The sequence below is a fragment of the Chelonia mydas genome, chromosome 1, assembly GCF_015237465.2.
Source record: "Chelonia mydas isolate rCheMyd1 chromosome 1, rCheMyd1.pri.v2, whole genome shotgun sequence".
NCBI lineage: Eukaryota > Metazoa > Chordata > Testudines > Cheloniidae > Chelonia > Chelonia mydas.
Genome location: NC_057849.1, coordinates 259,828,028 through 259,845,968, shown reverse-complemented (window position 1 = coordinate 259,845,968; position 17,941 = coordinate 259,828,028). Strand labels below are relative to the sequence as shown.

The following is a 17,941-nucleotide window of genomic DNA, read 5'->3' as shown; positions in this document are numbered from 1 at the left end:
GGGGGACCTGGAGGGACCCCTCCCCTACACCAACAGCTCTAGTACACCTCCATTTCAGCTCTCTCTCTTGTCATAGTCACACCCTAACCTAGGGCCTCTAGTTTCCCTCTCACAGATCACCACAGGATACCTTCTTAATGGAATTACATACTTGATAGGTATCTACTGATGTATACAATAGGGACAAATTGACATCAAGATCTCCAAATTCATCCAGGGTCACTGGACCCAATGCACCTGTGGACACAAGGAACAGATCAGTGAAGGAGCCTGGCACTTTCCCAAGAAGCATGAACATGTGACAAGAAGAGAGGTGTAAATTAAGAGACTTCTGATGTTAGGATTTTTCTTCCCATTAACCTTCTGCATCTACACTAGAGCACCCTTAGCACGCACCTCAGCTTATTCAGCCTCTGCTTCTCCCTTATTTGCATACTATTTTTTGCTTTAAAATATGAGTTTGACATTGGTAAAAGGAGTAGATCTAACAATACTGAAGAATGAAGCCCTCCCTAACCACAGAAAAGATACAACTCATGTAGCAACCAGTCTGTTTTATTTCCATACACTGATCCGGCCAATGTGCCTTTAAGGGACCATCTCTAGAGGTGAGAGGGAAACTCTGATTCTATCCTTGGTCTCAAAGTCGGTCAACAAGGAGGGAAATACAGAGATAACTTATGTTCTTTTCTGCTGGCTTCACTTGGGCTAGATTTTCATCTTTTGAGGGATATCTGTTTGGGTCTAATAACCTTGTGTACCTTGCCATTTTAACCATACTTTTTCTTACCCTGCTGCTTGTTTTCTTATGGTGGGGAATGCATACATTCCATAACTCAGGATATGTTAATGTTACAGACTAAGGATTTTAGGGTGGAATCTTCAAAAGCACTTAGTGTTGGCCTAATTCTGCTCCCTCTGAAGTCATTGGTGAAATTGATGCTGATGTTTTCTTGGCCAATGTTAGCTGTGGCTGAATATTTTCTACTATACATACTCCCCACACTGCCATCCAGGAGAATGACAAAAGAAGAACTTGTTACATTTCTGGGGATGAAGATGAGAGATGGATTTGGTTCAATGTTATGTATACTTCATCCTCATCCAACCTTGTGTTTAGCCTAAAATAAAACCTGGATGCCAGTCAGATGATAGGAAAGAGTCTAATGGACTCTGCAACCCACTTGGATGCCTCACTATTACACATCCTTTGGTCCACCCAGGCAATAGTTCCCATGTAGACAAGTCAGTACTCTATACCTACATCAGAAAAGCACAGTGTAATAAGGCCAGGGAGCTTAACATATGTCATCCTATTCTGTGCTGACCCGGGAGTGCCCCTCCCACTATACAGGAATATTCCTCCTTCGTCATTTCTGTACCCTTTACACCGCCAGATCAGTATGAAGAGCCTGCAGCCCAGGAGAGATTCTGGCCCCCAAACACTTTGGTCCTCATTGAAATTTATAAAATGTTTCACCTCTTTTTTGTATGTGATGTATACGGAAGGGGATTCTCTGTGTATGGATATTACTTAGTCTGTTTCTTCAGTGCTGATTATCATAGTATATTTGGGAAAATCAATTGAACAGAAAAAGAGGGAAGACAACTCATTGCGGAGTCTGAACCCATTCAGCAATAAGGGGACTTCCCCTCATGCCCACCTGGAATATGAACTCCCTCTCCCCACAGTCCATTCAGTGAGCTGTTGCTCAGAATTGTACTTTATTACCTTTAAATGTGATGTTCCGAAAATGTTCAATGAAATCAGTGGGACTCCCAACTGACTGTTGGGAGAGCAGAAGTTTCTTCAGAACGTGTCCAAAGAGCAAGACTCCATCCAAATAGCCAACAATATAGTCATTATTCAGCTAGAATAGGGGGAAAAAAGAAGTTGGCAACACAGCCTGTTTATACCTCCATCCAAAACTGCAGCATCGTTTGGAGTATCAGCTCAGGAGAAACTTCAGAAATGGAACAGCAGAAGCTGCTGCAGGTCAGAGTCAGGTGCATTGGCAGTGGCGTGTGGGGGCTCAGGCTTGGGAAAATAGGATGCTGCAAGATGGGATTGAGGTGCATAAGCAGAGTGAGGTGACAAAGCCACCGGCCTGTAGTAAGAGGATATTGCGGGTCAAGATTAAGGTGCAGTGGCAGAACTGGGGAGGTCCTAGGACTGGAATAGCAAGAGGTGCTGTGGGTCAAAAGCATTTTCCAGTCGACACCTCCTGACAACTGTTGGTTTCTGCATCTTCCATGCCTTGGGTTTAGTTCACGAGTCTATAATACTTGATGGTGCCTCAAAGGTTTCTAGAAGCCTGCAGGGGAGACTTGGTGATATTAAAGGCACATAAGGCACTAGTCCTGCCTGACTTTTTTCTGATGCAACCCAGGTAGCAGAAAGTTGACCCAGAAAAGAAATGCAGCCGCACAAGCTTCAAACAACCCTGGATCTGCTGTGACATTGTAGATGACAGGTCCCAAATGGACAGAGTCAGGGCACCCATAAAAAAACAAAAATCACTGAATTACCTTTCATCAGAGTTTAAAGCTGTTGTTCTGTACCAGAGGGCAGTAGCGATACCATTACACTTATCCCCAGGGGCACAAGGGAAGGCAACTAAGCCCTGTAGCTGTACTGCTCAGCTAGAAACCTGTTACAAGAGGCTCTCCCACTTATTCTCCTTTGGGAGCAAGGTGTTTCATCTCTGTCTTCCCACAACTTGCGCAAATCACAATTCCAGACCCTTCCTTTTTCCCTGGCTTCCTCTGTACTGTAGCGGAGTTTCTGTCTCTGAGGCCTTGTTTTCCCCACAGTCTATGTCTCTGAAACCTGGCCACCGCTCCTTTTCCCCCCACAGACCCAACACATCTATAAATCCTGCCTGAATTGTGTAGTATAGCTACTCTAGAATGCATTTGATAGACTTTACAGTCACCCCAAAACTTGAGATACAGTCCATATTTTCTATTCCTGAGGGGATTCTGTGCCGAAAAAATAAAAAATTCTGTGCACAATATTCTAAAATTCTGCAAATTTTATTTGTCACATAAATGTGGAGGCTCCAGCATGGCATTGGGGAGCACAGGCCACTGGCTGCATAGAGGTGAGAGATCACTGTACAGCTCCACCTTCCCTCCCCTCCCCTGGGACACGAACTCAGTGGTGAGGCTGCACCCAACCCTGACACAGCGCAAGAACCAGGCCTGCCCCAGAAACACCCCAGAGCCATGCCCCTCCATGCCAGGTGCACCAGGTGTGGGCAGGCAGGCCCAGCAAGGCAGGATCCAAGTGTGAAGGGGCTTAGGATGGGGAGATCCAGGTGTGGGTTTAGAGGGTTCTGTATGGGGCAATCTGGGTGTGGGTGGCTCAGTGTGGGATCTGGGTGCGGGGGGATCTGGATGCACAAGGTCTTGTTGTGGGGTTCTGGGTGCAACACTAATGGGACTCTCCTGGGGGGTCCAGGTGAAGGTGGTTGGTGCTCAGCAGCGGGGGGTCTGAGTGTGTGTGGGGGAGATAGAGCTCAGCGGGGAGGGTCTGGATGTGGGGACTCAGTGTGGGGGTTCAGGTGCAGGTGGTTGGGGCTCAGTAGGATGGGGATCCGAGTGTGGGTGGCTCGTCAGGGTGGTCCAGGTGCAGAGAGAGTGGGAATCATCGGCGGGTTCTGAGTGCAGGGTGTAGGGTGAGGCTCAGCGGGAGAGTCTGGGTATGAGGGGGTCTGGAAACACGGGAGTTGGATGGATGGGGGAGCAGCACCCTGTACAGTGAACCCTCACCCTGCAGCTGAGGAGCTATGGGTGCAGGAAGTTCTTTGGGGGAGGGAGGCATTGCAGAATTTCCTACAGCCAGGGGAGAAGTCTGGGGGTGGGTCTGACCTGGCCCCAGATGCCATGCTGGAGAAGAGAAAGTCCCATCCTCCTCAGCTCAGACGGGACTAGCAGCTGAGCCCAGTGCAGGGTAGGAGCCACCAGCCATGTCTTCCCCAGTCCTGCCCCCACCCCACAGTGATTTACCACTCTGCTGGCTGCCCTGGGCACCTGAAACATACTGCTGCGGAAGGTCACATGACCACTTTTGTGGCTTCCCTTTGCTTCCCCGTCAGAAAGTCATTTTTCTGTGGGGAAACAAAGAAATCTGTGGGGGACATAAATTCTGTACATGCGCAGTGGCACAGAATTCCCCCAGGAGTAAAAATTTTCACAGTTCTCTCCCAAGTCCCATGAACTAGACATTTGCAGGCCAATTAAAAGCTTTGAACCTAGTTTGGGCCTCATAATATAGCACAACTATCTTGCACCTTTGCTTTGTGATGCTGTAACTCTACATCATGATGTCAGATTACAAGCAGGAGGATGAGAGGTCATCCTGCATCGTCACATTGTCATGACATGAAGAGTTAAACATTGCTATACAATGCTGCTGTGTTGCAATGTGATTAATTTGTTTTGTGGGATGAGTACAGTCAGTAGCAGCCATTTTTTCTGGAACACGGTTGTGTGAACACAGGTGAACTGGATGAAATGATCAGATATGAAATAGTGTGGTTACCAGGTATTCGTCCGTGGAATTTGGTATGTAACTGGGTGGTGGCAGCGTCAGGACAAGGACATTCCGCATATAATTGCCTGATGTAGAGGTGTTCTGAAAGTACATGTTACTGCAAAGAAAAACACAAGTGCTTCAGGGACAATGATAGCAGGAGCAGGGGAGACCTACAGCTCTTCATACCTAGAGAGACCTTCCCCCCTCTCCCCAAAAGGAACTGTTGATTAACAGGTTCACATGGTGAGTTCTCAAACTTGACATTGTAAATCACTTTTCACTGTGGTAGATATATCCCTTTCCATTGTTCACACTATCCCTGTGGCAGCTATAGTGTTTAGCTACACAAAATGGTAATATTGAGACAAATCTGAAGAGACCAGATAAAAATAAACACATATGCCTAGGTAGATTCTATTGCCCTGCTTTGTTTCTGTGCTGTTTATTTTCTCTCCCTGCTTGCAGCACTTTACACATAGAGAGACTGAGTCCCAAATCCAAAATGCTATCTAGGCTCCTAACTTCTATTAAAATCAGTGGAAGTTAGGAGCTTAAATACCTGGGCCCGAGTCTCTTCTTGGTGTCTGAAGTCTCCATGACTACAATCTCTCCAGATCACTGGTCAATTTGTTTTTGACCTCTGATGCATTTACTATCCCTCTAATTTTGGTGTCCTTTACAAACTTGATCACAGCACAATTTACACTAAAGAAACACTTGGCCAGAAGGATATGAAATAGCTAAAACAGTCTGTGGAAACCATCAAAGTCTGGTGATGAGCTACGGTAGCAGGATGGGTCACTGCTTGAAGTTGGCTGCTACTTCACCCATGACAGAAGCAGCTCCGCAGACCATCTGGAAGTGCTCCACAAACCACAGTCTGAGAACCACTTGCTGAAAGCATCACTGAGAGGAGACTGACTATAAGTATCAATGGGAAAGGGTAGTATTTGTATTTGATACAGTTGGATTGCTAAAAACTCCTTTTGTGAATCTCATCCCATAACTCACATTTGATTGCTCATTCTTGTCTTTTTAACTTTCAGAATGAATTTGGTGCTAGAATAAGAGCTTTGGAGACCAAAGTCCTCTCTTTAGCCCAAGCACAGGCAGCAGCAGCAGCTTCCCCACCCCCAAACACACTGCCCCTGCCCTTAATAATACCCTCAGACATTCACTCTGCACCTTTCACCCTGAAGGGATCTCAAAGCACTATACAATCAGACTTGGACTGACCAATAGGGAAAATTCCCTGGAGCCCACAGAATTTAGTAGCTCTGCAAGATCCCTCCTAGCAGTGGCTGACTTAGTTCTACAGATCAACATGATCTATGCTTGAGTCCTGGCATAGCAGAGGGCTCTTGGCCCAATAGAATTTAAATCCACAGAGGTATCTGGGGAACTCCAGCACTGGAGAAAAGTGGGGCCTGACCCAGTTACCCTTTTTGGATTTAGCATACTTCTGTGTTTGTGTATGAGAAGGCCTGATCCCATAAACTACAGCGTTATTCTAAAATCAAACACAAGCAGCAGTGAATGGCAGCAGGGCGCCACGGCACTGAGGCAGCTGGCCCTGTCAGAAGACCACATGCTGCAACTGCAGTGGTGGCTCCCATCCTCCTATTGAAGGGAGAAAAAATCATCTCATCCTCCCCATCCTGGGCAGAGTGGAGATTTAGTCTGTGCTATCACTGCACAGACCACCCTATCTGTAAATATTTATATGCAAGGTGGTGATGCAGGGCCATGTATAAATGAATTTATCTTCAAAACACTTCTGTAGAGGTTGTCTATTTGGCATCAGCAAAGCACATTAGAAGAGTGTGATTTGTAAAATGCTTTAACTGCCCCATGTTGACCTTGCTGGCATGAACTAAAAGGTACATAGATCGTGTTAATATAATCCTTTTAGCGTGTTCCAGCAGGATCTACACAGGACAGTAGGAGCACAGTTCATTGAAGCACTCTATCAGTTACACCCCTCTAACGTGCTTTGCCAGTGCCATGTAGACTAACCCTTAGTGACGTGCCCAAGGTCTGTGGCAGAGCCAGGAATGAAGCCCAAGTGTCCGAGTCCAAGGAGCTTGCCTTAACCAGGAGCACATCTTCCTCCCCAGTCTGCTCTTTACAACTATATCAACACAGCACCACTGAAATATAGGCAGCTGGGTGTGGGAGAGAGACAACCAGTTTCAGACACCACTCTGCGTGCTAGTGAAGGCAGGGAAATTGTGGCTAAGGACACCAGGGCACCCCCCTGATCTTATGGCAAGATCTTATATCATAGAATCCTTGATGTCAACACAACGCTTATAGGACTCCACATTTTAAAGGTGCCATCTGAAAAACACAGACACTGAGTGAACTGCAGGCTACTTCATGTATTCCCTTGAGGAGGAAAGATTGAGCTGAGCCTGCTGGAACTTCAACCTGTGATTCCAAGAGGTGTTTGAACCTAGATCTCAGATTACTAAACTATTCCTTCAATGCCTCAATCCTGAGGCAGAGAGGCCAGCTCTAGGATTGAGAGGCATTCAGACTCCATGGTCCTGGGGATTCTTGGCCTCTCTGAGGCTACCAGTACTGGAACCAGTTAGTATAAATGGTGAAAACACCTACTGTCCTAGTGATATTGAACTGAGATAACCATTTCACATAGACCTGTAACCAGTGAAAGGCTCCATAACCCATTCCTAATCTGAGTTTTCCAATTTCTTTGCCTGCCAGCCATAGCATGGATCTGATTGGAACTGCTGATTTATAGTCACAGGATATTTAGAGTACCATGAATAGTACCCTGTTTTGTGATATTTTCAATAGCTCTTACATCATTCTAACATCCATCATAAAAAATTGTCCTATACATACTAACAAAGAGATGGTCAATATATTACTGCTATCTGATTTCCTTCAGATTTATATACTTGCTCATGTCCGAGTTTAGTATGTTTCAAAGAGAGATTCAATCCTAGGGCAAATCTGAAAGATCATTTCTCTCAATGCCATCAATACTTATTGACAACAATTCCCTTTCCTGTTACTGCAGATATGTGTTTGAGTGAAAACTTCTAAGGCCTCCAGCTTCTGTTCTATCCTGTAATGAAGTCAGAATCTTGTATTTGTGAAATCCCATTGAGATCACTGCCGTGGAGGTCATTGCAATAACCGGCCTGGTAATAGCCTCTCTCTCTCTCACTTTTATATATGTGTGACAAACTGGAAGATCAGAATAGCAAGAAAACACTCAAGGGGCTAGAGGAAATGGTAAATGTAGGGAGATTTTTTAAAAATCCCGTATGTCATTTGGCCAAATTATGCAACTAAGTAGAACTGTGTAGGAAACAGTTTTCCTGTCCTGTGAGAAATTTCATGATTTTGAAAAGCTTCGCATGCTACAGTGGAACAAAACTGAGACCTTTGAAATTTGTTTTGTGAAAAATCAGAATGACCAATTATAGAATAATCAATGGCCTACTGGTTACAGCACTCACCTAAGATGGAGGAGACATGAAAGAGCTAGGTTTAAGTCACTGCTCTGCCTAATTTAGAGCAAAGACTTGAACTGTGGTCATCTACATCCCAGCTGAGTGCATTAGCCACCCCGCTATTCTAAGGTGGATCTCTTCTGTTGGAGCTGTTCCACTTTGTGTAAGTTAAATATTCATTGGATCAGAAGGAAAGACTGACTCTATAGCCCCATGATTAGGGCACTCACCTGGGATGAGGTAGACCTGTGTTCAGGTCTCTGCTCTGAATTAGGCAGAGCAGGCCGATGAACCTAGACATCTTATGGCTCCTGCATCCTAAGAGAGTGCCATAACCAGCAGGCTATTCCAGGGTCTCTTGTTCTTTTATTTTGAGTAGAAATTTCAACTCCGAGCTGAGGAAAATTTTAATCAAAACTGCCCTTTTCACAGGATTTGACAAATAAACATTTTTGGATGACAAACTTTGTCAAAAAATTCCTGACCATCTCTACAGCTAAGGGGGATATGAGAAATGTCTACAATTACATTAAGGGCAGAAACACAAGGGGCAGACCTTCACAGGTATTTAGGTGCCTAGTGGGATTTTCAAAAGCACCTAAGCAGGTTAGGTCCCTAACTTCTATTGATTTGAATGAGTTAGGTGCCTAACTCACTTAGAAGTTTTTGAAAATCCCACCAGGTGCCTCTCTGCCTCTTTAGGTGCCTCTATACCTTTGAAAATTCTAGCCTTCTGGCCAGATTTTCAAAGGAACCTAAGGTAGTTAGATGCCCAAATCCTAACTGAGTATCTAACTACCTTAGGCTCCTTTGAAGATCCCATCTTAAAGAAGGAGAGAAATCATGTAAGGGGATCTGAAGAGGCTGTAATTAGGAATACTAAGATGAAATCAAGCAAGTGACTATTTAGGGTGAATATCAGGAAATACATCCTAGTAGGGAGATCCATTTGGCTATGGAATAGTCTCTCAGTGGAAGTGGTGGAAGCCCCACTGCGTATGTCATTTAAAATTGGACAAGACAAAGCCCTGGAGAATATCTTTTAGGGTGCATTCCTGTGTTTTCTGGTGGGGTAGTAGGGAGGAAGATAGAAAAGACATTAGGTTCTAACTTGATTTCTATTATTCTATAATTTCATCCTGCAATGAGGTCATGATTCTATGATTATGATGCCTTGGAAAAAATCTAACATGGATTGGATAAGTGATGTGGAGGATGCGTCCTGGTTCAAACACCAAAAAGCTTTGATAATTGGCTAAAAGGGGGCCAAGAAGACTATGAAAAGGAGGTGACAGGGAAATGTTTCATGGTAAAATGTCTCCTCAGCATGAGAGTTCCTCTTGGACTATTTCCATTAGCTCCATCCTGCAGGAAATGGGAGTGGGGACAGAAGGAAAACCAGCAGCGATACTTTACTTGTGAAGATCCACCAGGATGATGACTATGTCCTCATCTACTTTCTCTTCCCCTAGGATTGTCTTGAGCTCATCTGGAGAGCCACACATGATGATCACTACAGACCAGGCAAAGACAGATGGAGAGAAGGTGAGAGGCATACAAATAAGGAGGAGGAGGACAAATAGAGTTTTACATACTGTTCTTAGAATATAAACTCTAGAATAGCAGGGCTACAGCAGGTCAGGGCTGAGAGGTATTGCCAGAAATGAAAGAACAGATAGTTGTGGGTCAGGACTGAACTACACAGTGGGAGGAGAAAGCTTGCTCAGCACCTGCCCACGTTATGCCTGACCCAGTTATAATCAGCACCTTGCTTTCATGAGCATTAAAATCGCACATAGATGGAGTGCAACATAAACTACAATCAGTAACATGGTATAGAAGGTTCTAAGGCAAAGGGCATTAGAAGAATAAACCATTAATCTGTCACTGGCTTCCTTATTCTCATGCTCCCCCTCTCCAATGATGTCAGGGATTAGCATTACCATAAGCACTTGTTAATAGAACTGAGGCATCACCACCATGGCCAGGGTTTCCAGTAGGGATTGGTCATTCCCCCATGTTTGAAATGAGCCCCCTTGTTGCACAAAAGGGGTGTGTGTGTGAGAGAGAAACAGACACAGAGAAAGAAGCTGGGCATTCTAGTAACACAGGAATCCAAACTATGACCAGGGGCTGCTGGGTTATGAATGCTCCACTGGACAGGGCTTGTAGGAAGACAGTGTTATGTCTGCAGAAGATAATCTACCCCAAGAGGCATTTACAAGCAGAATATGCCCATATGCTTTATCAGGACAGTGGGGGAATTGAGTTCTGTGCCATCTTCCCACATTCACAAAAATGGAAAAGAGTATCTGTGCTCTTTCTGTCATAAGTGGAAAGATTTTCCCCAGAACATAACCCAGGCAGTAGTGCATAGACAGAGATCAACATCATGCATGCAAGGGAAAGAGAACTCTCATCTCCCCTTACCATTGCTTTTCCGGGTCTGATCCGTCACAATTTTCTTTAATTTTTCTGGTGTCCTTAAAACCTCTTTGAACGTCAGCTTTAAAGAGAAGTATGAGATTCCAGCGTCTAGTGCATTGAGGTACCTGATGCAGGGTAGGAAGTGTGGGTTATAGATCAGCTGAAAATATTCTAATGCCTTACATTTATATAGCACCTTCCCGCAATAATAATCCTAAAATGTCTAATAGACTGTTTACAGCACATAAGGATCACTTCACCTACTACAGAAATGTAGCCACTTCTGGGTTGGAACGCAGCAGCCATTCTGCATCAATAAAGTTAAACAACAGAATTTGGGAGGGAAAGCAGTACAGAGAATGTGAGCATAAAAAGGAAAACCTTGAACCTGAGCAAGAACCACTTAAATCTGGTATTATAAAGGATTGGTTCAGATAATGCATTAGTGTAGTAAGATAATTTTCAAAACAGAAAACTTTGAGGAATTACAAAATCTAGTGCAGGTTTCAGAGTAGCAGCCGTGTTAGTCTGTATCCGCAAAAAGAAAAGGAGTACTTGTGGCACCTTAGAGACTAACAATTAAAGTGCAAAGGAGCAAATGTGGTTTTCCAAGGGACTGCTTAAAGACCTGAGGTTTTAAAAAAAAGTGATTAAAAAAAGATAGGAGGCAAGAAAATAAAAATACAAAGTCAAGTAAGACTCGCTGGAAAGAGATTTAAGGAGAGGAAAAAAGCAGAATGAGTAAATGCTAGGTAAAAGCAATAAAGGGACACTGTCAATTTGAAAATCCTATTTCTATCTGAAAATTTTGTACCTCCTATAGTTACAAAAGAGACTTTGGGTCACTGTATCTGAAAAATTAGTGGTGGGAGAAGAAATAATTTTCTCTATTTTTCCTCCCCTGGTTTGCTTACTTTGTGATCTAACAGCACTTGGGGCACCATCCTTTGAGGTGCTCAACACCTTTTTCTCCCATTGTCTTCAGTAAGAAAAGAGGGTGCTCTGCACCGCAACAGGTTCATACCCTTAGTGAGTAAGGCTCCAGTCTTGCACACATTCAGGTATCTTAACAACTTTACACACATGAATAGTCCCATTGAAGATACTCATGCCTCTAAATATTTGTGGGGGGTGGGAAATAATCAGGCCATATTATTTAATCAGATACTGGATTTATCAGAAACTGGATTTTTTAAAAGAAAATAGTCAATTTAAAACACTTCAAGTTAACCACAACACTTTACACAAAATAAGTCCTTCCTGAATATCACAACAAAAGAAAAAAAGTTTGAACAATTAGGAAGTAAGAAAGACCATGAAAAGTAGTATTGATAAAGGAAATACAAGAAAATACTTGGAAAATATGAAAATTCACAAATCAGCAGCTCTGAATGGTAGGAAACCTAAGGTATTAAAGGAATCTAGCTAAAGAATGTATGGTACCATGGACATTTATTTTTGGAAAGTTATGGAGAACTCGGGATATAGCAGATTAGATAAAAAATACTAATTTTCAAAACATGAAAGAAAAATGATCCTGGCAATTACCATCCTATAAGTCAAGTTTCTATCCTTAATAAAAGGACAAATACTAAGAGAAAATGGTCATTAAACACCTATGAGATAATGGAACTGCGATTGTATTTTAGTTCCCAGTGCTTAAATCACACTGAAGTCAGTAGGGTTTAAGCTGATCCATAAAGTTCAGCAGATACTTATGTGTTTTCCTGACAGAGGGCATTAAAAAATAAATCTTTCCACAGAAACTTGATTGCTTTTTTAGTTTAATTTCTGAATCAGTGGAAGAGTGGAGTGCACTAAATGTAATATTTGGATGTTAATAAAGCAATTGTCTCAATCTTACATGAAAAATTAATTCAAACTGGGATAGGAACACACTCAAACTGACAATTGGCTGATTGATGGACATAAACAAAGGGTAATGATAAATAGCAATATATTGTGTGGGAAAATGTCTATTGGACTACACAGAGATTGATATTAAGTCTGCACTAACATCTTCATTTCTGGAAGAAGGAGTGAAATATACTCATGAAATTCCAATATGATATGAAATTAGGAGGAATTGTATATACCAGTGAGGACAACGAAAAAATCAACCAAGGGACTTAGAAAGATTAAAGTCTGGGCAAAAAGTAACTAAATAAGATTGATTCAACTTGGGAAAAGGGAATATACTGTAACTAAAGGGAAAAAATCAGAATAATTGATTGAAATCCAGTGGTAATGAAGAAGACTCTAAAAAGCTGAACAAGGCCTAAGGGTGATAGCAGACAGCAGATTAGACATGATTTTACAATGCTACGACAGAAAGAGCAGCCCCTGTAGTTGCATATACTGAAGTATCATGTCATAGAGCAGAAAAGTAATAATATCCCTCTATGGCCATGGTCTGGTGAGACCATACCTAGGCTACTGCTTTCATTTTTGGTAATTTCATTCAGAGAAGAACATTGATCAGAGTTTGAAAGGCATTCAGTGTAACAAAAATAACCAGTGACTGGAGGAACTGAGGTGAGAAAGAATTAAAAGAGCTAACTCAGGCCCTGAACTTGCAAACTTTTATGCACATCAGTAGTACTAAATGGGACCTCTCGTGTGTTAAGCCAGATGTATAACCATTTATGTCAGGGATTTAAAAAGTCTACAAATGTTTGAATGGTGTAAAACCAAGAGCTTGATTTATTTCCTCCCCTCTACAACCACCAGATACACCCTTTTCCCCTAGCAAGATACAAGTAACAACCAAACTGATTTGTATCCTGGCATCAAGGAGGAAGGAGAGGAATTACTCAGGATGATACAGAAGGTCATTACTAGGAGTGATGGGATGAAATTGAAAGAGGAAAAATTTAATTTAGATGCCAAGAAATATGGCAGTGAAATCTATTAGCCTGTGAAATATTCTCCCAATGGACATGATGAAAGCCTGTAGCTTGGGAACATTTGCAAGCAGACTGGACATAACATTGGTAAATGTAGTGTAGAGAATATTGCTGTTCTGGAAAGAAGAGGGATTGGATGGTCTAATTCGTCTTTTCCAACTCTCTGTTCTATGAGAGCAACAGAGAGAGTTAGAGAGAGAGAGGGACAGATCTAAGGACAGCCTAAAGAAATCATGCCAGAGGTGAGTCCAAGTTTTCTAGGACAGTAGCTGGAGAGACTTGGGAATGCTCTTACCAGAAGCAGTCTTCTGGGATGTCATTTGTCTTATAGAGGTAGGTGGATTCCCAAGAGCTGGTTTTGAATGGCAAGTTGGACTCTTCCCAGAAATCAACGAAGAAGTATATCAGTTTTCTGGCTGGAGTCAGGATTCGAGTTAGGTTGTCTTTGTAGTCACATGACAGCCCAAAGCTCCCTGCGGATATCAGAGGGAGGCCCAATATTGTGTCAACGCTAAGGGGGAAGAGAAGAGGGGAAAAAAAACAACATGGCTGATACATGAATTGATGTCACATCAAGATAGCTACCATGTGATTCACATGGCCAGTACTTTCTCACTTTGTGTCCTGACTTAGTTTTACAACAAACTAAATTTGAAATAATACCCCACCCCATCCCACCAAAGAACAGGTGAAATCTTTAATTAAAATGTCATTACAGCGTAATGGTGCTTGACTGACAATTTAACTAGCCTCGGTATAGGTACACTGCATGACTCCACTACACACTACCCTTCCAAATGATTATGACATAATTATAATGTATTTTATGCAAGGTAAGTCATGTGCGGTGTCATTGGAAAAGTTATGATTTGCTGAATATGAATATATCCTATTTGTATGCATGTATCATGTTTGTATCTGAAGTTATAAATATTGACTATGTATCTGTATTTCAAATGTAGTAACGCATGGATAGATGGGTAATGCACACTAGACAAGATGCTTTCAGTCTAGATAGTGGGTGGGGAAGGGCCTGTTCAGGGCAATGGGCCATTAAGAAAAAACAATAGGCCTTAGGAGAAGCTTATCTCCCAGCTGGGGAGCCTTCCTGAAAATGCTACAGACAGCCTCCAAGTGATGGCTGCTATGACTCTACCAGGACATATAATGAGACCACATGTCTCTAGGCTCCATCTTGGGATATCAGTATTTTTCCACAGACTGGTCTGGGAACCAAGCTTTGGGAACAATGGGTTCCCGCCATATGCAAAAGCTATATAAGGCAGGGAGTGACATCATCTGGTGTTCTTCACTCCCTACCCAAGAAGACTCCTGGAAACACCTGAGGAACAAAGACGGGACTGGAGGAAGTGCTGGACCAGAATAAAGGGATTTCTAACCTGTTAATGAAACATCTGGGGATTCCGAGCTGTAAAGCAAGTGCAGCTTGCCCCTTAAGAATCTGCAGCCTGCTTGTATCATCTCTTAGGGTGAGAATCTGCTATTCATATCAAATCTATCTAGCATATCAAATTTAGTTTGCATTTTTTGTTTATTTGATTGGTAATCTGCTTTGATCTGTTTGCTATCACTTATAATCTATCTTTTGTCATTAATAAACTTGTTTTTGTTTTATCTAACCAGTGAGTTGGAGTGAAGTGTATGGGAATCATAGCTTGGGGCAAAGGCTGTTGCATATTCCTCTCCACATTGAGGGAGGGGGTGAATTTTATGAGCTTACACTATACAGTTCCGTGTGCAGTGCAAGATGATATGGTTTTGGGCTTATACTCCAGAGGGGATACGTGCCTGAGGAGCTGGGAGTTGACTTAACTGTAGCCTTCCAATGCAGGGGCTGGTCAGAAAGCCTGCATATAACTGCAGCTGGGCATGTCCCTACCTGTATGTATGCTGGTGAAAGTGCAGGCTAGAGGGCTTTGCAGCTTGTCACAGCAGTACAGTGTGAGAGGGAGCCCAGGCTGGTGGGTCAGGGGGCCAAGTGGTACCCCATTTTTGGGTGGCACCCTGGGGCGAACCTGCCACAGTTGTTGTGATGCCATCTTCTGCTGCTAGAAGTGGGTCTGAAACCTATCAGCTTATTTTAAACAGTTCATGGAACAGCTATCAGATGGTGATGATTGTCATTTTCTTGAGGCCAGAGGGGAACTAGAAACAAGCTACCTGTGTGCTGACCGATCCCTTGTATAATCTTTCTCTCAACCTGTAGGTGTGATATAAGAACCTCCAGAACCAGTTATCATATTCCATCTTATGTAGAGGGGTAAAATTATTGTACAGTGCCAGCCTATGCACTAAGGAAATCTAAAATAGCTTAGTGAAGTCTTGTTATTTCCATCAAGCCAGTTTTGGATGAACTGTGGGTTGACATCCTTTGCCAGGTGAACGATGTCAGATGAATCACAGGTCATTAATAGCCACTCTTCTTAAATGGGTTTTAGCACTTCACAGAGCAGGGCTGGAGGAGAGATTCTCAGAGCTGTTGACAAATCTTACTTCTACAACCAGATTTCTTAGTGTATTATGGGGAAGGGGAAATAGTAGTGGTTATAGAGACAAATATGGCAAACCTGGGGTGAATTTATGAAAACACCACTATTTTTTCTCCATAGAGAGGTTGTAATGGGTGAAAGCATTTTCTGCAATGTTGCGCTGTTATCACATTACACTAAAAAAATTCTGCAATTCTTTTAGGAGAATCTTTTACACTTCATAGGGAATATTGTACTGAACAATTTGGCAATTACAATTATCTGGCACTGGTATGATAGAACTACTGTCTAACTTTATGTCCAGGTAAAGGTCATTATTATTATTATTATTATTATGAAGCAATGTAGCTTATGTTTGATGCAGTAGAAAAGGGGGAGCCAGTGGAGGGATGTACAGTGCTCGGGAGGACAACTGATGCAATGAGCCAGGAACATGATTTCATTATTCAAATGGAAATTTACCAGGCTGGTTTAGAGTACTGCCAGGTAACGAACCTGCTTTTGGTTCCCAAATCGGTTCATTTTAGCCTGGGTCAATCTGGTTGCCTAATGGTTAGTGCTCTTCATTGCCATGCAGTAGCTTCAACTCCTCATAAACCTTCTGAATTAACTAGGAGAAGGGGGGGGAGAAGACTTGGGAATTATGGTAAACAACTCAGTGAAGCTCTTTGATCAAGGTACAGCAGGAGTCCAAAAAAGTAATGCTAGGATGCTTAAGGAATGGGATGGAGTGTAATACAGAAAATATTATAATACTGCTATATATAAAGCAGGTAATATTACTGTATAATATAAATCAATCATACACCCTCACCAGGAATAATATGTTCAGTTCTGATCATCCCACATCAAAAAGGATATAGAAGAAACAGAATAGGGTCCGAGGTGGTCAGTCAGAATCAGTAGGGACATGGAAAAACTCGTGTATGAGGGAAACTGAAAAGTCTGGGATGCTTTACCTTTAGAGAGGAGGCAAATACTAGACAGCATGATTAAAAACATACAGTTGGAAAAGAGAAGGTGGATTTCTATTCATGCTGACTCAGTAAAAGAGCAAAGAAACATTCAATGCAATTGAAATATTTCTTTCACACAACACACAAATAGCCTACAGAATGCCTTGCAACACAATATCATTTTGGCCTGGGGCTCAGCAGGATTCAAAAAAGGGTCAGACCATAATTTTATGGATAACAATATCTGCACTTATATATACACACAAAATTTTACTCTTGTATTGTTTATGTATATAACAGTAAATATATTTTTAAAAACAGGAATTTTGGAAGGCATATAATCACTCATAATTCAGGGAATGAGCAACCCTCTAAATATTGGGGGTTAGGAGGAAACCGTCTCTTAGTGCACGTTATCCCAGCACTGTCTTCTGCAAGGTTTCTTGCACGTTCCTCTGAAGCATCTACTACAGTCCAATGCCAGTGACAAGATACTTGTCTAGATGGACCACTTGTCTGAGCCAATATGGAGATTCCTCTGTTCAAGATAATGTCTGTCTCCTGCTGGGAGTGTTGAAGAGGTAGCTTGCTGAGACCTTGAGTGATCAGACTACCTTCTGTCAATCATTATCGCTCCTCTCCTGAGTCCTACCTAGTAAAGCAGTTGCATTAATAAGCCCTTTAGGGGGCATTCTGTCCCTGCCAGAGGTAGTGGCCAGGTATAGGAGCTCTGTAGGACTCTGATTGTGAAGCACAGTATGCCCCACACACAAGTTCAGTGTCTATGCTAGTCTGAGTAGGAAACAATTTTGTTAAGTATTTTACTTCCTTGGAACACAGTAATGTTTTTTTTCTGATACTTACGAGAACATCTGGTACGTGGCATAAGTACAAGTGGGTCCCAGGACAACGCAGCCAAGTGTGCCGCTATTCTGCAAGAGATAAAAGAGCATTTGCAACAGAGAGTGCAAAGTGAGGGAAGGTGCTACTGATATGGGAAATGCAGAATGTGGAGCAAGGCACAGGCAAGGGGGATGGGGGGAGACTGTGAAATGTGAGAAGATACAGCACCAAGATTAACTGCCACTGAGCAAGTACAGAGTGGTGAGAGAAGGGG

At 42.7% G+C, this 17,941-nt stretch overlaps 1 protein-coding gene across 1 annotated transcript in view; it reads right to left on the bottom strand.

The window, feature by feature from the left end:
- GUCY2C (guanylate cyclase 2C) overlaps positions 1 to 17,941 on the bottom strand; it is a 63,485-nt gene that overhangs the window by 42,745 nt on the left and 2,799 nt on the right. The window contains exons 3-9 of the mRNA XM_007064088.4: positions 17,689 to 17,756; positions 13,654 to 13,869; positions 10,456 to 10,577; positions 9,442 to 9,538; positions 4,547 to 4,655; positions 1,733 to 1,871; positions 152 to 237 (exon numbers count right to left, since the gene is read on the bottom strand). Coding sequence (XP_007064150.1) covers positions 152 to 237; positions 1,733 to 1,871; positions 4,547 to 4,655; positions 9,442 to 9,538; positions 10,456 to 10,577; positions 13,654 to 13,869; positions 17,689 to 17,756 — 837 coding nt within the window. The remainder of the gene's footprint in view (positions 1 to 151; positions 238 to 1,732; positions 1,872 to 4,546; positions 4,656 to 9,441; positions 9,539 to 10,455; positions 10,578 to 13,653; positions 13,870 to 17,688; positions 17,757 to 17,941) is intronic.